General features: G+C 39.0%; 1 protein-coding gene and 1 long non-coding RNA gene across 6 annotated transcripts in view; one reads left to right on the top strand and one right to left on the bottom strand.

Moving 5' to 3' along the window:
- The window catches only part of samd12 (sterile alpha motif domain containing 12), a 92,127-nt gene that overhangs the window by 43,575 nt on the left and 23,458 nt on the right, over positions 1-25,094 (top strand). The window contains exon 5 of one of the 5 annotated variants that reach the window (XM_034892060.1): positions 20,122-20,229. The exons of the other annotated variants lie outside the window; for them this stretch is intronic. Within the exon in view, the coding sequence (XP_034747951.1) occupies positions 20,122-20,153 (32 nt within the window). The 3' untranslated portion in view covers positions 20,154-20,229. Of the gene's footprint in view, positions 1-20,121; positions 20,230-25,094 lie in introns of those variants that run through there. 5 annotated transcript variants of the gene reach the window in all.
- Positions 752-19,114, bottom strand: LOC117956797. Its single transcript, XR_004659368.1, has 3 exons — positions 19,021-19,114; positions 17,420-17,426; positions 752-762 (listed from the first exon to the last, which is right to left on the bottom strand). It is a non-coding gene; the product is annotated as an uncharacterized LOC117956797 (long non-coding RNA).

The following is a 25,094-nucleotide window of genomic DNA, read 5'->3' as shown; positions in this document are numbered from 1 at the left end:
CTACATGTAGATTAACACTTCATTTTAAAGTCTTGTGATTGTGGGATAACGAGCAGCCAAATCAAGAACTGTTAAATACTAACCGGTCTGAAGAGAGAACATTGTTAGCTTCCCTCGGTAATGCTGTGTGAGCATGTGCGAATTTTTGTGGAACTATCTCACCATGTCTGCCAAAATATAACTTACTCTATTAGTACATATAGAAAACATAATTTACTTTGCAGATATCTAACAAATGTTGCTGTACTGATGGCTTTTCTGGCAAAACAATTTTCAGTTGTCTTTTATAGTTTAAGTTCAACTTCAAAGATGATATATATATTAATAATTGGAACTTCTGAAAGTGACCCTAAATAGTTTAGAAATATCCTATCAAATCCAATTTGCCTTTATTTCTATTAGTCTAATCTGACTCTCAAAGTCTTGTATTTGCTTCGAATATTAATGTAGTGCACTTTCTTTTTGAGGGCTACTTGAAAATGAAGAAATACTTACAGCAAATAAAGAAGATTCATGATAAATTATAGGTAGACTTTAGGTATGCCTAGACAATTTCTCATATAAAGTGCAATTTGTTAAAATCTGGAAGAATTGGCTTTCAACAGCATGAAACGTGTTATAGTGACCATATGCTCATTTTCAGGTTCATAATTGTATTTTGAGGTTGTACCAGAATAGGTTTACATGGTTTTATCTTCAAAAAACATCATATTTTTGTTGTATTGCATTGCTGCAGATCCTCTTTCCTCACTGTGTTTAGGTCTCTGTTTTAGCTAAGGAGTGAGACGTCTCACTTCTATCCTATCTTTGTTGAGAGTTGCCCATGCACATTAGCTAGGTAAGATCACATCAGCTAGATAGTTTGTTGTTGTTTGATTTTGTATGGAAGCACCAGAGACACAAAACCGCATCCCAAATCCCAGAAAAAAAATTTTTTTTCACATTACCGGCACTTTAAAAAACATAGGTGAAAATGTATAAAGTACAACAACCTTTACACAGAGTAGTTCATAAAGGTCAAGGTTCAAGATCTGTAATATGAATAATACCAATAAATAACAGCATATTATTTGCAATCCAGGGACTCATTACAGTGTTTCCCTTTTTAAGGAGAGTGAAATCAAACTTTGATACACACACATTGCTTGTTCCTCTATAAAACACTTGTAACAAGGTGTTACAATCAGGACTGATAGCCTAGCGTTATTCATATGTTGACTGATGGCTAGAGTCACCAATTACTTTAGGAGCAAGCCTTGTGTGAACAGTGGGTTTGAAACAGTTTAAACCTTTATAGCTCATGCTGTATCAGATTTGTTGCTCAATATTTGAACAAAAATATTCACAATTCAGTCACTTGGAGCCATGTGGGAGGCCAACAGCACTCTCAAAGTCTCTATTGAAACCGTTCATTCTGAGAACTAAAGGAGGTGAGGGTGACTTCTGTCCTTCCTTTTGGCTTTCCAGTGAATCAGATGTCTTGCTCCAGTGTGTGGGGAGCTGAGAGCTCTCATTATCCGAGCTCTCCTCAGGATCCTGCCCTCTGCAGAGGCACTTCCTCCTTAAACCTCCCTTGACTCCATTCATCCACCCTCCCCTCTATCCCTGCTCTCTTTCTCTCTCCTTCTCTTTTTCTTGCTGCAAGCAAAGGTCAAATTAATTCTTTTTCATAATTTCCTGTCAGCGAGATTCCTCCCTCAGAGACTCCATCTATGGCTCAGTGCCTGAAAGATGTGATTAAGGTGAAGACGAAGTGAATACCTGTGTCTGAAATAGTAAAATAGATATTTTTTCTTATCTAAAGATAGATAAAGTGTATGGTAATATCACAGTTAATAAAGTCTCCCACAGTTTCACTTTTACATTTAAAAAATTAATACAATGTTGGGCCTTGGGTGAAATGCCACATTAGGAGCTAATATGGGCTCATACCCACAAAGGAAATGTCATTCAGGAGCAAATGGCTTCACTGCTCTGACAAAACAGTGTGCCCTAACCTTGCTCATTAACACTGTGGGTCTCTGAGGGTTCACAAAGCCTAAACGCTGACATCCACAACATAACTACACACCTCAGATGGTAATAATGTAATGAAATATAGAGAGTAATAGCATCCCCTGTTGTGAAAGCAAAGGTTCCTTTTATTAAGGTATGAATTAAAGCTGGTCGTGGTAATGAAGGCGGAGGAGAATCCCCATAGCGGATGTGGCACTCATTCAATCAGTGAATGGGAGCCTGGTTGTATTTTGAAAAAAGAAGTGAGGGAGAGAGGAAGAAAGGAGAAAGAAAATGAGCATAGCTAATGCGGGATATTGAAATTGCATCCCCCCTTACCCAAAAATACTTTTTTCATAACCTCAAGCTATAATTCTCCTTGTCATGCAGTGATGACTCCCTGCTCAGGGCCCCCAATTACAGAATTTTTACTCCGAGTGCTTCACACTGGACTGCCAGTCGGCCATTTTCTTTTTTTCTGCCGGGAAAAAATAAATCTGAGAGGGAGCTGAGCAACGTCAAGGTTAGTCGAAGCACATTTCATCTAGTTTTACCCAGGGAGATGCAAAGGGATGCATGAATACAACAAACTCACTCTTACCTCCAACTCTGGCTGTCAAGGACACCAGAGCGGGATGCAGCAGTGAATGAACATGTGCAGATCTCTTAATGAAGCTGAAGGAAAGAGAGCAAAAACAAAACAATGCGAGTGAACAAGAAAGGGAGAAAATGGAAAGGAATAAAGCAAGATAATGAGGAAAGATGAGCAGAGAGGCAGAGGGGAAATAGTGGCACAGGTGGAGTAGCTGGAGGCACAGCACCGGCACTCTAGTCATATGTGATATGTTGTGTGTGCGTGTGTGCTCAGTGTTCTGGCCTCTGACCCGTGGTAGAGAAAAACAGATTGCTTTGACAGGTCTCCGGAGAGTCCTTGGCTGCCAGATGCCCACTAGGGTTTGAGGCATTACTGTAGCTCAAGCCCTATGATGCGAAATAAGAAAGGGAAATTTGCAGAGAGCTTAGCCGTCAATACACTGTTTGCCACTAAGGGCAGGTCTCGGCATAGTTGGGATCCCGTCAGTCATGTAAACTTAATGAAGTTCATGCATCTTGCAGAACTGAGCTGTAAAATGGTATATTGGTGTGAAATCACATCCTGAACTCTATATAACAAAATTGACCCCATTGGTCGATGAAACCCCAGCGCTCAATAGTTTGCTCTTTTGTGCCTTTTTAAACCAGAAGCAGCGGGTAAGGTTTCACTGCACAGAGACACATTCATTAGTTTATAGTGATATGAGAAGCTATTAAAAAGTCATTGTATGAGTCGCCGCTGGTTCCACTCAGTCTGCTGCTGTCTCTAGCCTCCCTGACCACCTCCGGACATGCAGGAGCCCAGACGGCGTGGACAGACCAGACTCCTGAGCACACCCCTTCTGCTTCCCAGCATTCGCTTACAATCTTACCAACCTGGATCAATAGCCATAGGACACTTACAGTACTCTGAGACTAGCTATTACCCCATAAACATGCCGGAGCACTGGCTCCAGACTTACTGTACGCACGTGTAATGGAGAAGAGAAAAATGACACTCAGAGTTTGGCTCACTGTTTGTTGCCAGGGGGACCATTATGCAGTTTTGAGGTAATGTGGTGGTGGGCTTATTAGTTAAATGCATTAGAGCAGACACCGTAATGTGTTAATATTATACAATACTGTTCCCTGATACTTTACCTGAAATAACTTCCAATAATGCCACCGTTTTGTATGACCCCAGCCTACTTTGTGCTTAGAACACAGTTACTTGCACACAATAATAATAGTTTAAGTCAATTAGGGATTTGGCACAAACAAAGTAAGAGTGGAAGTTATTTACTTTAAAAAAATGTGTTCATGTGTTATTTGTATTTTTCAATTTGGTAAATGAGGACTTTAATTGTGACTGTTTATGTTTGGGAAGTTAATTGACTTAAAAAGGCTTTTGTGGAGAAGCAGAGGTTTAAAGTATTAATTAGCCTGTATTTATAGTTTGCTCAAAAATATCAGGGAAACACAGGTATAACATTGATGCAGCTGTGGCCCCAGCAAGACACAGTAGCTTCCAGTTTACTAGTCTGTCCCATGTTCTGTTGACATTTCAACATAGCATATACGCTTTGCAGTAGCCTATATATAGAAAATAATTGATTTTGAGGTTTTCCCTTCTGGGTACTAGGTGTTAAAACATTTATTCTGAAACCCTCTGTGTTTCATCCACTGGTTTTAGTTTGTCTCTAGTGTACAATAATTCAACTTCAGTATTCTGCTCTTTCAAAAGAATCTTTCTTTATACCGTTCAGGCAGACAGTAGGGTTTAAAGGTGAGCACTTCTCAACATCTGACATATTGAAATAACACTGTAACACGGTAAATTCACAATGCCAATGCTCTTAATTAAAATTCAGTAGTTTAGTGCTTAACTATTACAACGCTCATTCCCTTGCGAGTTATTGCTGTATGTTTATGTGAGACAAAGCCAGCTGCCAGGAGCAAGAGTGACCAATATAAAAAGAATATTTGTTTCACTGCCTCACCTCAGAACGCACGGTACCATAGATGCATTAATACGGACATAAAGAGAGCGAGAGAAAGGCGTTAAGTAAAAAGAGAGAGGGATACCAAGGACATTTTCAGAGAAATGGGGTGCAACGAGAAGGTACATAAAAGGAAATTATGTATATTATACCAGTCCTGGATCATAGTTAGTGTATCCAGGATTTATGGCGGTGTACTTAGCAACAGCGCAACACCACACCTGATCATTCATTATTATTGTAATATCTCTCACTTTGGGGTCAGACATGATTGATGGGGAACTGTTAATGACTTTGGGTTGAAATTGTTATAACCACAGAAGTGACACACAGTGTTCAAAAAGGTGGTGTTTGCATTAGGGCATTGTCTCCAAGTCATTCATCAACTGATTACCAATGAAAATGGATCAAGGGAGCATGAAAGATTATTATTTCATAATGAGAATAGAAACATGTAATCAAATAAGAAACATTCCCTTATTCTTAAATGAAAATTTTCTATCCAAATATTCACGTTCAACTTTACTTCCTTATTTGATTTAGGAATGTGTACAGTGAAAACAGTTTCTCACATTTGTTTTAGGACAAGATGTACTCTGTGTTGTGATCGTATATTCTCTGTGCCCTTATTAGTTTTTACAGGGTCAAAGTATAAGCATAACTTCTTATTTCGGTTGCACCCATGGAGGACTTCTACTCTAATAATGTCATTGTACTCCTGAACACTTATGGCCCTCCCCTCACAATCACTGACAAGGCATACATGGTAGCCATCCACTGTAAAACAATTTTTTTTTTAAGTTATTTGAAAATCAAAAGCAAGCCTTGTATAAGAAACACTGATTAACCCACCCCACATCACTTGTAATTGGTGCCATTAGTCGTTTTATGCTTGATTGCCTGCCAAAATGTCAGCCTATCTATTTCCCTCTTGTCGCATTTTTCTTTTCTTTTTTTCCCCTGAACTGTCAGTAATTAAAAGTGATTGTCTCAGTGCCAAGTAGGAGAACTTAGACACATAAAAACTTTGTATTGTTTGTTTTTAGCTAGTGGTGAAAGTTCTGGGAAGCGGTGCTTGTTACTGTGAAGCACACCCTTAGCGCAGGTACTTATTCCTGCACATTGCACAGCACTGTGCCCGCTGTGTGTTGGGTCATGATGGAAGCAATTAAACATGACAGAGAAATGACATTATGTCCTGAATGACTCATGCTCCACATTTTATTGACTGACCTGGTGGAAGATTAGCCTCACAGTAAAGCATACAGAGTGTTGTTAAACTAAATACACAGCAATACACAAGGCAAATTTGAATTAACTAATGGAAAGAGCATGTATAAGTTAAAGAAGATGTTGTAGACCAACAGATTTTGGGTATATGAAGGTAGCTGGTTTGATAGGCATGCATCTTATGTGTCATCTCAACAGGTGAGCTGCCATCAAATACACCTTCTAGCTTGGTAATAAAAGCAGTGTAGCTCCAGGGATGTTGGTGATGTAATTTTGGTCCATGGATATATTCTAGATAAATCAATGCTCCGTTTATGGTGCCCCATTCATTCCTATGCAGGTTGCCCACCGGGCGCATAAGCAAAAAAGAGTGGCACACATGCTTGTGTGTTGCAATAACAAGTGTGACAACTATATCAAAATCTCCTTCCAGTGGTGCCTGTCACACGATTGGTCGGTTCAAACTGAAATATCTCAACAGATCTTCCATGGATTGCCATGAAGTTATATGCAGACATTCAAGAAAGTCTTAGGATGCTAAGATGCTAAATAAAGATGATAACCATTATATCTGCAACATAGCCATTTATCGTGAGCATCTTAGTATTCTGACATTAGCATTTAGCTCAAAGCACAACTGTGCCTTATTATATCCTTACAATGCAGCAAGCATAGCCCTTAGTTAGGTTTAGCTTCAATAGTTGTCTGACAGGCAAGTGCTTTGCATCTATAAATAAATACATGGGAGCAACACTTGTTTTTGACTTTACAGGTTAAGATTGTACAGGTCATTTATGAAGGTAAAGGGCCCTCTAGGAGCAACATTATCAGCTAGGTAAGCATTCATGTTTCCCAAATGCGGGATGTTGAAAAGCATCCCAAAATTCACTCCCAAAATGTATTTGAGACAGAATTCATTTAAGTTTTGGCTTTTAAACAGAATTAATTGTAACTGAGCTGTGCTTTTTATCCACAACACCACCACAGGATCTCAAGCTTCAGAGGCTTTTTAACTTTTATTTTAATTACTTAATAAATATTTAGAGGCAAGTGTTGCCAGAGGAATGGAATATAAATCATGTTTTTTTTTTAAATAGCTCATGATATAATTCTCTGCACATAGCCATTTTTCTCTGTGTTTTTGATAATTGAGTGAGTGTCTGAACGTGAATAGCTGCTGTATATGTGCTGTACGTGCACTTGCAAAAAACGTCTTCCCGCTAAGCTTTTTTCAGAAAGGGTGCTGTTTTCTTTTAACTTTCCCATGGCTTTTGCCCATGCGTGCTTTGTGCATGCTACAGGAGAGGGTTTTTTAGTTGAACTTGCCCTCCATTAAAGATTTAGCTTGTTCACAGAGGGGAGTTATTAGAGGCAGGGGCCCCTGCTCCTCAGGAAGAAGTTTCACATCAGGACCAGTTTGTTGCACTGTCAGAAGATGAAAGCCAGTTTGTTGAAAGGTCTTTTTGCTATTCCACATGATTGATCTTCCTCCACCACCCCACCCCCACCCCTCTTTCATACACCAGCTATGAATGCCGAGCTGGTCTCCTTGTCTTCAGTTTTTTTTTTTCACAACAAGTTTGTGCCTGTGTTATCTATTTGCATGTCAGTGTCTGATGTACTCCATTGTCTCTCCACGATTGTCACTCTAATTCTCCCACATTGCTTTGTCATTATTACAAGAGCTGTGCTTCTCTCCAGCAGCAGCTTTCTTGAAATGTTCCTTCATGTTTACTTCATTCCTTTTCTTCCATTCATCTGTCTTCTGTTTCTCATCGTCTCTATCTGTACTGTAAGTCTTCCGTGTTTTGTGTCTGATACTGGTCAGAGATCCCCTGCCCCTGCCTGTCACTGTGCTTGAGGGACATTCCTGATATAATTACACATTTGATTATCCTCCATACTGACCCCAGAATGCCCTGGGCCTGATGCAGCACCAGTCTGCCAGCCGCTACAACTGCTGCAGTTAATGAGGGACGCCTATTGTTTCCCACTGCTGGCTGACACCTTGATTTATTGTTTTACTCAGGTCATACCTGCGGCTGAATTCCTGTATATTAGGAAACGTTAAATAATGAAGTTTACTCTACAACTGATGTACCTATCGTGCTGTCTTTTGCGGAAAGCATGCTGATGCTAAATAGCAGCTTGTATCTAGCAGTAATGTGGTGGTATGTGTGTAATTCTTCGTGTGGAAATTGTTTTTACCACAGCCCTACATGAGGCATCACGCTACATAACTCTGATGTGACATTAATGGCTGACATGTAACACATTCTGAAAACAAAATTGAAGACATGGTTACAATAATCAGTTTTGCTTTAATATGAGATGCACAGATGGCAACATAGACTCAAGAGCACTGATGTATGATGGGAGGGGACGGTGCATAAGTACCCTACATTTACTGCCTTCTTACTGTAGCTTCAAGGATTGTCACTAAGAGGGGTTTGGTTGTAGAATGTTTTTTTGCTTCTGCATCATACTTCTTCAGGTCTCTATCCCATAACTGTGGAACTTAGTTATTCATTTGTCACTTTGGGCTATTTTAAGTAAAGCTTCAATTTTCATTATCAGTTTTTTTTTTAAATAATTTTTTTGATCTACAAACTGTCAGAAAATGGTTGGGTCTGACCAACAGTAGTGAAAAGTAACTAATTACATCTGTTTAGGTACAATTTTGGGGTACTTCTACTTCGTTGGAGTAGTTGTGTTTTCTGCTGCTTTATACTGCTACTGCACTGTTTCAAAGGCTAGTATACCTTTTACTCCAAATGAATTTTAATTGTTTATCGCTAATCTAAATATTCATACAAAATACAATGAACAAACACATGATGATGTATAGCTATAAAAAAAGACCTCACACATCCCTATGGTGTCCAATCATATAACAAAATGGGCCATTTTGCATAATGGGTACTTTTGAAACGTCAAGTGTGTTTTGATACTGACACTGATGCTGTACTTTTACTCAAGTAAAATTGTTAATGCGTGTGAGTATTACTAATTCTACTTAAAATACCTTGACTATTTCTCCCACCTCTGCCAAGTTACCTGCCAAAATCTTAAGGTATTCAATATACAATGATATAAAATAGAAAAATGAGCAAATACTCAACTTTGTGAATGCTTGGCATTTGCCTTTAATAAATTATGTTGATGCTCTGTTCAAAAAGCTAAATTATGACCAACCAAAAAACGTATTCATGCCTCAGTCAGCAGAGCCAACGGCCGCTCGATACACCATCCTTTGCTGTCAATCAAAACGTTTCTCATTGGAATGATTAACTTTAGGTGTCTAACCAGTGGACCGTAAAGTTGTCAATGCAGCGGATGCAAGGAGAAATATGCTCCTTCCAATGTTGAGTAGTATTGATATAAAGTATTTTCCCTCTTGTCTTGAGTTATTTACACCTCTATGGGCTTTCACTGCGTTGACTGAATCATGTACGTGTGCATGTGTTTGTTTTCTTGAATATATTCTGTATATGTGGTAAACTCTATATGTTTGCATATGTTTTAACCTTTATTCAATCAGAAAAGGTTGACTACCTCCCGCCTCATCGTGCTTCGCCTTCTCACAGTTAAAAACGGGTGCATATGCATTACTGTTCACATTCCTCACTGACAGCAGATGAATACATCTTCAAGGCTATAGCTGCCATTCCTTACAGCAAGGGGCTATTGCATTGTATATCACACATTAGCTGATGAGGCAGTAACATTAAAACATGTAGTTTTTCAGTATAGCGTAGTAGCCCTTTAGAAATAGAGGTAACAGCCAGAACAAGAAAGAAACTCATAACTTTTTTAACCGAGGGGTTAGGACCTTCCACAATTTAGCTAATTTAGGCGGAAAAATCACAGAATCAGGCTCCAGAACAGAGCTGATTTTCATTTGCTGCAGATCATGTCAAGACTAGGTATTTTGAGTTTGTGTTTGTGGTCTATAAGAAATAATAAAATAAGTAAGATTACATTGAAGAAGAATAATATAAGCTACATTATAATAATGACAATGATGATGCATCTATAATAATATTACAATAATTATGATAATGATAACGAATATGGTGTTAATGAAGTCACTAAGTTAAAAAAAAACAACAGCCATAACCTTCCAATCCACAATATTAGCTTTAGCTCAACTGACATGAGGCATTCAATTGCAATACAGTGAACACGGAGAGGACAGAAATGAAGATTCCTTACACAATAACATGCTAGAATAGACCTAACATTGAACTTAAACATAATAACACTCAGAGAAAATCTCAGGCGGTGACATTAACTGAGGTGATAACGTATTAGCGGAGTAATCGATGATTAAGCCAAATAGCAAGCCTTGAAAAAACTACACAAAAGGAAAAAAAGGCTTGCATCATAGTTAGTGTAACAAGTCTCCGATCTGAATCATTAAAACAATAAAGTTAAAAAAACTAACATATTTATTCTGCAGTCATACAAATAACAGGCTCTACATGTACTCACATTCTCTTCACAAACTCACAAACAGGATAATTATTCAGGAAGAAAGTCAGTTTTTTCTCTGAACAGTCATTAAAGCGCAGTGTCCCAGTCTACCTGTTGGGGGCGTGGACAGGCTTTCCAACAACTTTGATTATAATCACCACACTCGTGCACAAACACACTGCAGACCTGTGCACACACAACAGACACATTTACCCAGTGACTCTTTTAATGAGCCACCATCTAATGATACAGACACCTGTGGAGTAGTTACATTATACTTCCACTCCACTACCTTTCAGAAAGATTTAAGTCAACCATGCAATACACCCCCCCCCCCCCACACACACACACACACACACACACACACACACACACACACACACACACATCTGTATGTAAGTTTGATTTTAGTCAACCATACAACGCACACACACATGCATAAAATACTGTGTTCAAGAACTTGTGTGTTTGTGTGAGTGTGTGTGTGTGTGTGTGTGTGTGTGTGTGTGTGTGTGTGTGTGTGTGAACGAGGCACCAAATGGTATGGACTGGCTTGCGTAGACACACTGTACAGTACCCGCTCCCTTTTGCTCATCTGTCATGTACACAAGCTCTTTGTAATTAAAACAGCTCGTTATTTGTATGCTGATTATGGTGGGAAACACGGTTGGTGTTTATTACCTTAGCAAATGAAGAGAACCTCTGTGACCTCTGATATTCGGTTGGATGTACATACACAAACACGGACTCGGCTGCTTGGTGTCCTAACTGTAATTATGCAGATGGAGAGAAAGTTAGTGGCTAGCAAGCAACATTATAATTTGAATTCCTACTTTCACCCTCCGTGTTTCGCTAATAGTTCCATTTATACTAATGTGTTCTGCCTCGAGCAATGACTCAAAACAAAAGCATTTGTATGTAAAACAAACGTACAACACACATGAATGTATGCACACACCCTTTTTGTCCCCTCCTTGATTCTTGCCACATTTTACGTCCTGTCCTTCCACTTTTCTCAGCTCCATCTCCACCTTTTCTAGACTATCAATGTTCCAGCTTCTGGCTACAGAAAGTGTAGACTTATGGCATGTCAGTGTTTTAAGTGCTGCCACTATAAAATGGGCACAGAGAGACCATAAGAAGTAGAATGAGGCAGACAGGCTATGCTCTGCTTTGCCAGCCATTTACTACCCTGACACAGCAATATCATGATACAGTGCACACTTGGGGCACATGGCACCAAATCCACCCAGAAGATATTTATGAGGGATATATTATTTTTCATTATGCACACATTAAATCATCAGTTGAAATATTAGGCGAGTGCTCCCTCTTTGTTTTTTCCATCTGTATGATTCCACCCTAGAGCCTGAAAACAAGAACTCCTGTTTTTGCTTCAGAGTTTTATTTACCCATTACCACAGTGGCTTGGAAGTAGTTCACTTTTGAGTGCCTTTAACTCTAACACTGTCTGTTTGACTCTGACAGACACGGTACAGATTGCTACTTAACTGGTTCCCAGTGGAGAACAGACCACTCTTTTGAGGATATAGCCGCTATGTGATCTTTTATGGGGCATTCTGGTTCTTGTGTTTGACTACGGCAGTAATACCTGAGAGGGCAATAGGAACAGGAACAACGTCAGCAACAAAGTACCCGTAATCACAGTAAAGAACATCCCAAAGGATATCATGGCTTTTATCCAACAGTTTCCACATTGTATATTAGTTTCTTGGTTCCCACAATAGATTATGGGAATTAACAGCATATTTTGTTTCTCTGCTGGTCTGCTTGTGTAAATGTTGCCAAACAATTTGGCCCCTTGCAAGTTTCACATTGATTGGGATATGAGCTTTACTGTTTACTAAATGACAAACCTCCCTGCTGCATCTCATCTATTTTACGCCCACATCGCATTGCTAACCCTTCTGGGATTAAAGGTTGTTCTTCAGCAGCAGAAGTACCTTGTTTGCTTCCCTGTCACACATGAACGTCTCACAATGAAGGGAACTGAGAAGTAGGTGTGAGTGAGTCACGGTTTGCTCTGTTGAGCACATTGTTGATCCGTGCATACTCATTTGGGTTGTGGACCCACAGGACCTTGCATTCAGTTTCCCAGAATAAGAAACGGTAATCTTGGATCATTGGCCTGGTTTTCTTCAGCAATCTAATTCATGCAGCGATATCAAGCCTCTCGGAGGGGGAATAATAATTTACATTATGTCTAAATTTAGCTTAAGTTTAAAGACATCTTCAATATTTTAGACTAAATAAATTACAGCTACATTCAAAACCCATTATGTGTGCTTCTCAACCATAATTAAGCACATTGACCTGTTTTACTCAATTTTCTTTTCAAACTAAACATTGCAGAAACAGTACCTCAGTGGTCTTTGTTATTTGATGGCAGCCCTTCAATTGTGTTTGGAATTTCTGCATTACTGTTTAAACCATTTTTTTGCCACTCAAGGGCAATTGAAACAAGCAAACACTGATACATTGTCTCCTTACAAGCTTGATATGGCTAAATTGATAACAATACTGACCGGGTTATTTATTTACCTCAATTGCAGAATGTAGCAGGCCTTTATCTGAAGCAGTCTTGTGTTGGAGGCAGTCCTTTATTTCAAATTTCCTCTGTTTAGATAAGTATATTGGTTAATATTTTAGCACAAAGACATTTTTTGATCTGCTCCCGTTTTCCCTGTTACAACTGCTGTTAATACAAACTCAACACTTAATGTATCTATTTCCTGTTTGTGCCAACCGCGCCCCTGGCCATTATTTGAGAGATGGCTTCTATTTGAGGAATTACGGTAATTAAACATTGAGAAGACATTAAGCAACATTAGCATTCAAATGGATTAATGTTTCTGGCTATCTGGCGAATGTAAATCCAATATTTAATCTCTTTTGAGTCTGTTTTTAGTCTCCACCAATTTATAAGTGCTCCACTTTGTTGTTGGGGCTGAGCAGGAAGCGTACAGGCGGATTTAGAGCTTTAAGCTTTGTAGAGCTGAGGGGAACTTTTAAGAAGGAGTCCTAATGTTCTTGTTTGTCAATACAGATACTTGTTACCTATTTGGTTTTCCTGTGTGCAACTGAATAGCTGTTTTTTTTAACAACACAATAATTGTTTGAATTGTGTTACTGGCTGTCATCTTGATTATTTCTTTACTTGATTGAATATTTTTAATGAAGCATTCGGCATTTAATGATATCCCCTCCCTTTCTATTTTGATCAAGAATCAGCTGTAGACTGTTCACGGAATTATTTCTTTATTTGGAGACTCGGTTGATTATTCTGTTTTTGTTTGTTTGTCTGTTTAAGTGAGCCATTTTCACGTACTGGTCAATTGATACATTGTCAATATGAAAAAAATTTAGAAGAGCAGCTTTAAATTTGGAATGCAGATTGTACTCTTAAAAGAATAAACCACCATGAATCTCTGTTTTGACGCTTAAAAGATGGCTCTGACCCACTGTCAACATGATTGCTCAGTGTGTACATCTTCTGTTTGTCACAAGTATGGCTAGCTGTTAGCAGCGCAGTGCTATCTTTTTCCACAATCTTTGAAAACACAAGCTTCAAAAGATCCATAAAACATTATAGAGCCCACAGTATTCTTAAAGGTCCCATGGCCTAAAAATGTCACTTTATGAGGTTTTTTAACATTAATATTCGTTCCCCCAGCCTTCCTATGATTCCCCAGTGGCTAGAACTGGCGATAGGTGTAAACCGAGCCCTGGGTGTCCTGCTCTGCCTTTAAGTAAATGAAAGCTCAGATGGGCCGATGTGGAATCTTGTTACTGTGTACTTGTTACCTTACCTTTCTCTGCTTTTGCTTGCCCAGAGAATTTTGCCCACCCATGAGAAAGAAACATCATGGCTTTCAAATGAGCAAAGTGGCAGTTGGTCAAGGTCACACTCCCAGCCTCCACCTTGCCTCCCCCCCCACCTCTCCTCCTCAAAAGCTACAGACTCAGAAATGGCACATACTAAGGAAAGCTCATTGTGGGCTCTAGTGGCTCTAATTCCGCACCAAGGCTGAATTTTGGGAAAGGGACTTCAGCTATGTTATTAGGGGATCACTAAGGACTAAGCATTTAAAGAGCCCCATGTCATGGGACCTTTAAATTACTACATGTTTAATGTTTGAAAGATAAAATGTATTTGGATCTGGAGGTTCAGAGAAATATTGTGTGGGTTTCATACATTGCTAAATGGAGACGATTCAAGATGTAAATCAGCACATTTACTGCCTCTGGTTTGCCTCTGCGATGATGATGCTTTCTCTTCTGAGACTTCCCCATGAATATTATGTTCCTCACAGTAGGCTGTGAATTTATGTATGTGAATACTTAAATGTAATGGCATTCACATCTAATAAACCGGAGGCCTACAATTCACCATATTTTACATCACATTTACCGCTGCTATTCTTGGAAACTTCAAACTCACCGGCTGAGGCTTGTCTAGTCATAGGCTTCATTTTGCCTCTTGTGTTTTTTGTCCTCTGGGAGTTTCTAACAGATGATGGAAAAGCAAGGCTTGTGTAATTAAGGTCTCGGCCTGAGGAGCTGGTTATGATTCTCTGTAATAATTTGCCAGGTTATTAAAAGGTGAGACTTACAGGCAGTTTTATTGTTATTCAAAATTAAAGTGTGCAGTGTCAGTGCAATTGCTTATCTAATGACGGTAGCTGCATGTAATATTATTATTGCCCTGCTGTACACACCTTGGCTAGTCTTCTAAGATACTTTAGCTGACTAATAAAGGTGGATAAAAAAAGAATGTTTATGTTAAAGGGACACACAATTCAGAAAATCAGCTTACATCTACCAATGTAAGCAGCAAGAGCCTGCTAAATCTTTTTTTTTTAATTACAATTTATATAAAGTCCTTTGAAATGCTTGTGCAAATAAGAGTAAACACTGATAGTAGCCTGCTGGATTCGCAACTTTACTAACTGCATGGTGATCCACTTATGGGCCAACCAGCTAGCCAACTAGTAGTGTTGCATTACCAGACCTTCCTCCACAGCGCTGTGGAGGTAGCTCTGGCTAGTTCACACAGCATTTCAGTATGGGAGAAAAGAGTGCTCTGGTTTATTGGCATTTCTTTTAATCAATTACAGTATTCACGGGTGGCGCTATGCTTCAGGCGGAGCCAAGGTGCCGCTGCCAAAAAGCCTTGGGAAGGAACTTGTTTTGGTGGAACGTGTACGTTCAGAGGTTGTTTTAGTCGCGCAACAGAAAACGCATGCGTGCGTGCGTTACAGGGGTGTAAGTGAGTAGTAGTAGTGTGTAAGTACAATACTGTGTTCAAGGACTTATGTACAGTGTGTGTGTGTGTGTGTGTGTGTCTGTGTGTGTGTACATACTGTACAGTACCCGCTCCCTTTGCTCATCTGTCATCTACACAAGCTCTTTGTAATTCTAACAGCTCGTTATTTGTATGCTGATTATGGTGGGAAACGTTTGCTGTTTATACCCTTAGTAAGTGAAGAGAACCTCTGTGACCCTTGATATTCAGTTGAATGTAAACACACACATGCAGACATGACTGCTTGGTGTCCTAACGGTAATTATCTAAATGGAGAGAAGAAGTGGTTAGCTCAGATTGGACAGGTAGTCTAACTACTAGTCTGGACTTATCCCCCTGGATTTCCCCTTTTAACTGGTCTGTACCTATACCTGTGTTTACTAAGAACAGTTCAGGGGTAGTGACGGGGGGAAGGAGGGAGGGCAGTGGAAAAAGTGTACCAAGTTACATCCCCCAACATGTGATTTTTTGAAGCAAGGGAGAAGAGTAGATGAAACCCTGAATAATAACAATTGCAACAATTTCAAGACATACAATGATCACAGACGGACAGAAGAGGCAGTTATTGATATTTAAATATTTAAATTGATATTTAAAAATTATTGTTTGTCAGTACAGATACTTGTTATCTATTTAGTTTTCCTGTGTGCAAGTGAATGGCTGTTTTTTTAATTTTTTTTAAAGAAAAAACACAAGTGTTTGAATTGTGTTATTTGCTGTCATCTTGATTATTTCTATACTTGAATGAGTGTTTTTAATGAAGCGCTCAGCATTTAATGATATCCCCTCCCTTTCTATTTTGATCAAGGATCGGCTGTAGACTGTTTACAGAATATATTTAACTTTTTAGGGTTTTTGTTGTTATTGACAAGTTAGACTGAACTCTTTTCAGTGCCCTTCCCCAGAAAGGGAACACAGTAGTGTGACAAATAACACAACAGGAAGACGCATCTTTCACACAACACCAAGAAAGATGATAGTCATCAGCTGTTGTTATGTTCAGCTCCAGATGTTATCCATCCAAATTAACCATCACATGGGGATGCTGGGCAAATGTCAGACACATGCTTCAAAGTTCATCACAACGGTCTATATTATGACAGGAGGTCGTCATTTAAATGTGCATGTACACACACACATTACCCTGTGTGCAAAGACCTCAAACTACATCCGCCATACACAGTCTTTTATAGATGCTGTGAAGATGCATTAGCTGGATTTCCCTTACTGGCAGCCCTTTGAAAAATTAGCCTTTTGTCAGTTGAAACTAAAGGTCCATCAAGTGACCTTTTCAAACATCTGGCCTCAGTCAAAATGGAAGTATGCAGCTTCATAGTTCAATACTGACGAGCAGTCAACGATGCTAACTTATTCATCACCTCCATCTTTACAGCCCTGACTGTATACAGAGAGAGGCATTTGAAGCCAATCTGTCGAACTCTATCATCTTTGCACAACATTTTTCACCTTCTCCAAAAGAACATGAGAGGCGTCAGACCCCTTCCCACACATTCCATCTCTTTTTATAATCCCTTTTTTTCCCCATGTGCTCTCTTCTTCTCACTGTCCCTATCTGTCTTATTCCTCTCCTGTACTTGTGAACCTCTGAACTTTTTCCCTTTTAATCCTATTTCCTAAAATGGCCCTCAGTCTCAAGACGGCTCGTCCGGGCCGTTCGGTTTAGAGCCAAGTGTAGACAGGCAGAGAGAGAGGAGAGCAGTAGGAAGAAATCACCAACCGACAAAGAAAGTGAGATAGGTAAGTGTAAAAAGGGATGGATTAAAGTGGTGACATTATCATCTCTAAACCAAATTACAACACATTCTCTCTACCATTGCGTAAAATACAGACACTTAGTCAGGTGCCTGTTATTGTTCTATAAAAAGTCTAATTTAGTGTCAGATCTAAACCAGTTTATCTAAGGGTGCTTTTTATATTTTTTGTATTTGACCCTGATAGCTGTAGCCATAGCCGGCTCATAGTCACGTTTTGGCGTGCTGAATAACTGCTGCTTTTAGCTGGCATCCTGGAGCTCTGTGGTGGTTAAATACAACCAGCAACTGCTGCTCGATTTTATCGTTCCATGGCACTATAGACTGTTTACTTGACACCGCTTTACTTAGATTAAAACACTTCCATTTTTAGTATATAAAATGGTCTATTGGTGAAGTAGCAGTGATCACTTTGAGGGGGGGGGGGATACATTTTGTCTCCACTTGGGATAAAAATAATTCAGTCCATAGCCAAGTAGATTTAGTTGCCTAGGTGGGAGACGACAACGGGATCATGTGAATCTTTTTTGTGATGCTCAATTAGCACCGGCAAACTTTCTCTTCTGTGGTTTCGGAAAAAGGAATGGTTGTGGAATTATTGTGTGTGTGCGTGTGTGTGTGTGTGTGTGTGCCTCTTCAGAAGTGCATGCATTAACACATTCATTTTCTTATCTGATGCAGGACTTGTTTCTCTGCAATGGTGCAGAAGGTGAGACAGCAAGATAAACAGACACAGAGACAGGTGAAGAGCAAGAAGGGCATAGACAGATGTGAGGGGGAGAGAGAGAGCGAGACCTAGAGAGACTACTTACACTGCATCAGGCTCAAGGGAAATCTAACCAGGCAATATCCAAACCAAGACACTCTGCTCCTGCCACCTTAGCCCCACACAATTACAATACTATCTGACAAAGATATTGAGCGCAGATCCCTTGCTATTTCTGTGGATGTGTGCACCCGGCTAGAGCCTGATTTTATATAAAAGTACCAAAACTGGCATTAACTGTGACTTATTGAAAAGAGAGGCAATAGAGCCAGGCATAGCGGGCAAACACAGTAAGAATATGTTGACTCTCCCAAGTCTAAAAGAGACAACATAGTGCGTGACTGAAGCTCTCATCCTCTTTTTTTTTTTTAAGTTGACCTTTACCTTACCACACCACCTCTAGAAAGGCTCATTGCTGACCTTATACTGGGTGGAGTCTGAGAATAGAAAAGAATCACTTTTATGAATAAAGTCTGGATGAGAAGAGACAGAAAAGACGGTGACAAATTGCTATCTTGTCTTTAATAACAACAAAAGTCCAGGCCAAGTTCAGGTTAACCTTTTTAAAGTCTGATGCCCTAAATGTTTAATTTATACAAGAGTTATTTTTTGTTGAAAGCGATATACTGTATGTTTTCTTCTTTAAACAAGATGCAGTTAAATGTTCCAGGAAAAACCTATAAATGGATATTAAGCGAAAATTGTTGTTTCTTTGTCCAAATACATAACCTACAGGACCCTGTCTTGCACCTGGCGCAGGACAGCACAAAGTCAAAGTCCGACGCAAGTGTCTTTGCTAGTGTAAGACCAACGCATTTTTTTTCCATCCAGCGCTCAAGTGGTGTGAATAGCAAATGCACCTGCACCCATCTGTGCGCCCACGTGCGTGCTGGTCTTATAGGGAGTTGTGTTCAGGTGCATTCTTGGCGTATTGCTGTCTTGAGGATGCGGACAGTGATTGCGCCATTGACCAACAAAAACCTGATCTAAAGTCAATAATGCAGCATGTCATTGTTTTTTAGGCTCGTGCACTCCGCATGCACATTATGCATGTTACACACACACACAGGGACGAGAGGCAGCACACAAACATGCAGAAGATTAAAGATAAAAATATTACAATGTGAAATCCTATTATGATATGATCTGCTTGCACGCTTTCACTTCCAATCCGTTTCTTCTTCTAAAGTCTTCTGCTTAGCAAATCCACCATCATAATAGCAATGTGCCAAGGTATAAACACGTCTGGCTTTTAAAGGGAATGGTAATGACAATCTGATTGGTTTATTGCATGTTACGCCCAAAACACACCTATGAATTAATGAAGATACCAAGTTTAACCCTTTAGAACCATGCGCCTGGTGGACAGAACCATTCTTCCGTCTTTTAAACTAGCAAAAGTGGATTTGTACACGCCCAGGCGCTTCACGACGGCCACTTACATTGTTAAAATAGGGCCCTCATAGTTTTGTATCAACACTTTTGTGTTGTGATTATCATAGTGTTGATTTTTTGCTGTTTTTAATGACATCAAAAACTACGTTCGGGTTTTTTAGTAAAATTAAAACTAACTTTACTCTTATACTGTTTAAATTTTTAAAACTTCTATATTCAGAAAATGTTCATGATAAAACCAATGACAATGTAAAGAAGCTATTAAAAGAGGAATTAAAAATCTTTTCTTTTTTTAAACCATAATCTATTGTTTTGTAGTATTGTTTTGAATTTTAATTGAAGCTGATGGGCTTAAAGATGCAATGTTGTTGTACTACTAGCAGTCAAAACAGCTCTATGGAGCTAAAATCATTTCCACTGAAATTTTGTGCTGTTGGATAAAGGAGGTTCAATTGCAAAAATGTTGTATGTTATATTAGTTGCAAGATTACCATGAAGTTTTTCTCTTGCCGAACAAGTTTCTGTGGGGGATTTCACAAACTCTTTTGGGAAATACCGAGTCTTACAAGTAATTTTGTGCACCTTAAGGGTTTCACCAGAACACCGATAGACAAAGGTAGTGGAGAAGATGAATCGGGCTCATGAAGCACAGGGGAGAATACCTGCTGAATTAAGGCGGTGTCAGCATTCTTGTTGGCAGAGAGTACGAATAAAATGCTCAATACGGGGAGTTCAGTCTTTTTGAAATATCATGCCATTCATCTGGAACGCTTGTTCTCGTCTCTTATTGTGCAGTCTGTGTAAGGAATTACCTTTTCTTTACTTCTTCTTGGAGAGCAAGGAGAGAGATAGGTTTTTTTTGGCTGTGTTTTTCAATACAAACTAAATAGTCAGAAAAAAAATGTATTATTCTTTTTTTTCTATTTAGTTTGTAAAAAAAAAAATGTATTATACATTTTTCTGACCATTTAGTTTGTTGGACCTTTTCAATTAAACCTTTCCAAATATATCTTTCTTTGTAGCCGACCTTACACTTTGAAAATAATCTTTACTGCCTGGGAGTCCTATTAGTTACCACACTATTTGGACATTGCTGTCATTTTAATGAAAGTCCACAGCCTGTGATAGATTAAAAAGTCTTACTATTGTCTCATATTCTCCCGAGGGCATCTTGAGGATGTGTACTCTACTCTCTTCCTTACTTCACTTTTCCCCGGTCATAGCAATCAAGCACCAGCGGCCATCAGCAGAGTGAATCTTTTTTTGTCTTCTCATAAGTTTATTCTTCTCTCTCTGTCTCCAAATGAGACTCAAGAACAGTAAATGATCAAAAGAAAATGTTGATGGGGGAAATGGTGTAAACTCTTTATACTAATAACCAATATTTGTGTATCTTTAACATCTCTTTGCTTTTCCTTACTCTCCTCTTGTAGCTTTCATGAAATGCTCTTCCAACTCTCTTTAGTACACTGTTGCTAAGCCTGTCAAGCTTTCCATTCTCACAAAGCATATATTTACTCTACAATGATACTTTACCACCAGAAATTGTTAGTTTAAACAACAGGTGCTTGATTTCAGTCAAGGTTACCAAAACGATCGCTAATTTGTGAGAGTTTTATGTTAATTTGAGATCTGGATTAGCTTTTCAAAGACGTTGCTTTATCTTCCAGGACTCGATATTAAACAATAAAAACTTTTTATTGACGTAAATATAACGTTTTTTTTTTTTATATATATACAAATCAGTGTATCAGTGAAACAAAAATAAGGTTGAACAAACCAGACAGCATCGGACAATGAATAGCTGCCAGTGTACTTCAGGACATTTTTGATAATAATGGAAGGGGCAGCTAATCCCATTTGTTACAGCAGAAAGCAGTCCACTGGGTCAAATCATATATCAGTGGCAACAAAAGGACAGAATGCCCACGCTGAAAATACATAGTAATGCCAGATGTCCAGTTGCCCTGAGAAGTTTAAATAATGTTTTGATATTTTATTTATGAAATGTTCTTTCTAATCCAAAGGGAGTGGAGGGTGCGGGGTCTCATAGAGGATATCAGCTAAGAGGAATTCACTGTTGTACTCAAGTACACTTCAGCAGAGTGAATGCTTGCAAACATGGAGCTTGAACCTTGGTCCTTCATTGAAGAGCTGTACACACACTCGCTGTGCCACCTTCCTCCCAACATGCACACTGTGGATGTGAAAGTGACTTTGACATCTCTATTGTCTTCTCCTTCTTTCTTAATTCTATCCACCTGTGATTATAAATGGAAGACACCTATTACATTATTAACTATTAAAACATTAGCATTGTTCAAATATCTTATTCTTGTGGAAATATTTTATTTACAGCCAGGACACATTAAAAATGATTTAATTTGTAATATAAAATCAAAAATAAAGAAATGACTTAAGATTTGTAATTGCTGTTAGTCTGCCTTACTTTTAACAGTGCAATCAAATTTGAGTTGAGCTTCATATTAACATGGATATTATAATTATAATTTACAGTACTTACATCATAACAGTGTTAAAAAGACTAAGATTCACTCCTACACTGAAAAAGTGAACAGACTGTCACACAATAAAAATGATATAGGATTTTAGGGTGATGGCATCAGCAGCAGCGCTGGAACTTCATGTTCTCTTAGAGTTAATATTCTCTTTATGAGCCTTATGACTCTACTCCAGGTCTTGGGTCAACTATTTTCTCACTGGATGAATTCATAATGCAAAGGTACTGCCTGATCAGTAAATGGATTTTGCAAATGTAAGACTAATATAGGATTTAGGGAAAGGATTTTTTATAATTTAAGCATCAATGATTTACTAATGTACATGCAGTGGCAATGTGCTTCATTTTAATATATCTTGGTTTTAGTCTCCAGATATGTATGTATGCAGATTAGGTGCTGTATAAATTAAGTGTGTGTGTGTGTGTGTGTGTGTGTGTGTGTGTGTGTGTGTGTGTGTGTGTGTGTGTGTGTGTGTGTGTGTGTGTGTGTGTGTGTGTGTGTGTGACTAATTGATGAACACTGTGAAAATGTATAGGAGGGGGAACCACCAAGGAGCATTTGAGCAAGGGTGGAGGTAATAGTCAGATCCTTCATATTGCTCATATTACGCTTTTTGGCTTTTCCCTTTACTTTATGGTGGTCTATATCTTTTTTGTGCAGGTTATAGGTTTACATGCCCAAAGTCTACCCCAAAGGCACTTACCATCTCCAACAGAAAATACTGTTTACAAACTGCTCCAAACAGCTCTATTGTAGCCCAGCCTTTACTTTTGTGACAAACATGCGTAACTTTGTAACACGTTATAATGTTTGGCTAGCTGCTGGTGTGGAACACCCTCATACTCCAATTCTGACTGGGTAGTAGTCCTTACCTAGCTACTGCGCATATGCGACTCCCAACAAAGATGGAACAGAAGTGTGATGCCTCACTATGTAGCTAAAACAGAGAGCTGAAAGGGTGAAAAGCGGAGCTGCACCAATGTGCAGTACAACAAAAATATGGTGTTTTTATATATTTTTTTATTAAACCATGTAACCTTATTCAGGTACAACCTCTAAATACATTATGAACCTGAAAATGAGCATAATATGAGCACTTTAAGTAAATGTAGTAATACCAGTCAATGAGTAATACCACAAAGTATGAATGAAGTATAGGTCCTGCATTCAGAAATGTGCCCTTCAAAAAAGTTTAAAGTATGTGCCTATATCCAGATATTTATTTTCATTTTTGGAGTATTATTAATAACGTATTTAAGCAGCATGTTGATCTTGTAGCTGGTGGAGGTGAAACTCATTTTAACTGCTTGATTATTTCTTCTTCTGGACCGCGTTGACTACTTCAAATTAAAGACAAGCGGTCACATGCCTGATGTTGTTATTTGTCTTGAGAAGAAGTGACCACTTCCGACTGAATTGTAGTAGCCTTCTTGAGTAAAATGTTGTGCTTAAGAGTAATTTAAATACTGTCCACCACTGCAGTTGAGTGACAGTGTGGTTTCGCATTATGTCACACACTCAGTTACATAGGTTAGCCTGACCACACCTCCACTGATGCACCATCATCTTCACTCCTCCCATCCACCCCCACCTTCCTAACCCCATCAGAGAGCAAGGACAGTCTCGGGTGAGCAGATCAATGGAGGGCTTTATATCTGGAGGCACACCTTCCTCTTGCCTCAAAGAAACTCACGGGGAACAGGAGGGAGCTCAGGGTACGTTAAAGTGAAAGTCCTGTTAACCCCTATTACCCTCTGCAGCACTGTAGTGGAGGATTAGCAGAATACAAATAGCCCCTCTTGCTCCCACTGTCCTCGACACTTAACTCCCACACCATCCTCTGGAAGAGTTGTCGATGGCGAAAAAAGATTGGGTTCCTAAGCAGGTGTTTACTGCATGCTTAATAGTGCCCTGCCGCTCATTATGCAAGCCTTGATGTTGGGAATACATTAGTGAAGCATGTGAATTTTTAAATCTGGGGGAGGGTGATGAAGCACCCTATATGGAAATGTTACTATGCCATGGTACCATGTGCCCTTGGCTTGCAGAAGCTCAGATCATGGTGTTGAACAAGGGAAATGCCAGAGGGTTTGGAGGTTAATTAAAAATCCCATGCTTCTTTGTATTGCATTTGGCAGTGTGAAATCAAAAGGCATTACAAATCAACAGGAGCTGATCTGCTATCAGCCAAAAAATGCCCAACATGGTATCTTCAGACTGCTTGTTTAGTTCGACCAACAATTCATAATCCAAAAATATTCAATTTACAATCATAAAAATGAGAGAAAAGCAGCACATCATCACATTTGACCAAGCGTTAACCAGAGAATGGTTGGCATGTTTGCTTAATATATGACTTAAATAATTAGTTACATATCATAATTGTTGCTAAGTAAGGTTCTTCTCTCTATCAATGTGACCAAATTCTATCAAGATCTCAAAAATAATTTTAGTTAAGGACCCTGTTGCCACATTACAGCACCTGATTATTTTTGCTGCATAGCTGAAAACTACAGGCATGTTGAGGGCAGAGAAGTCATTGTAAGAATCTGATTAAGAAATATTTTTTTTATTGTCGTTAGGTGAAAAAATACTCCACCAATGTATGAAGTAGAAGTCCTGCCTTCACAGGAACTTGCGGATCTGTTTTAAGCTTCTTCCTGAGAGTAGACAGGTTTATTTATACAGCCATTTATAATTTGTATGAAATCACCATGCTTTCAGCCTTAAACAATGATTAGCTCTTAACCTTCAGCCTTAACCCGGTTTGAACACGGAGGTAGAGTGAAAACCACAAAGAGGGTAACTATTAATTTTCTGTCCACACACTCACCCTGTGCTCCTTTTCTCTTCATCTCTACTGTCCTCGACATGTCTCTCCTTGTCTTCTCCCAAACGTTTTTTTTTTCTCTCTCCTTCATTCCTGCTCTTTCTTCCAGTCTCATCACTCACTCTGCTTCCATTGATCCTCCCATTTTCAATCGTCTTCTCCTCTCACACCCTCTGTCTTTTTCTCTCCTTTGCAGTAGCTCGGGACAA

This window comes from Etheostoma cragini, chromosome 14, assembly GCF_013103735.1.
Source record: "Etheostoma cragini isolate CJK2018 chromosome 14, CSU_Ecrag_1.0, whole genome shotgun sequence".
NCBI lineage: Eukaryota > Metazoa > Chordata > Actinopteri > Perciformes > Percidae > Etheostoma > Etheostoma cragini.
Note: the sequence above shows the minus strand (reverse complement) of the source record. Positions and strands in the feature narration are given on the sequence as shown.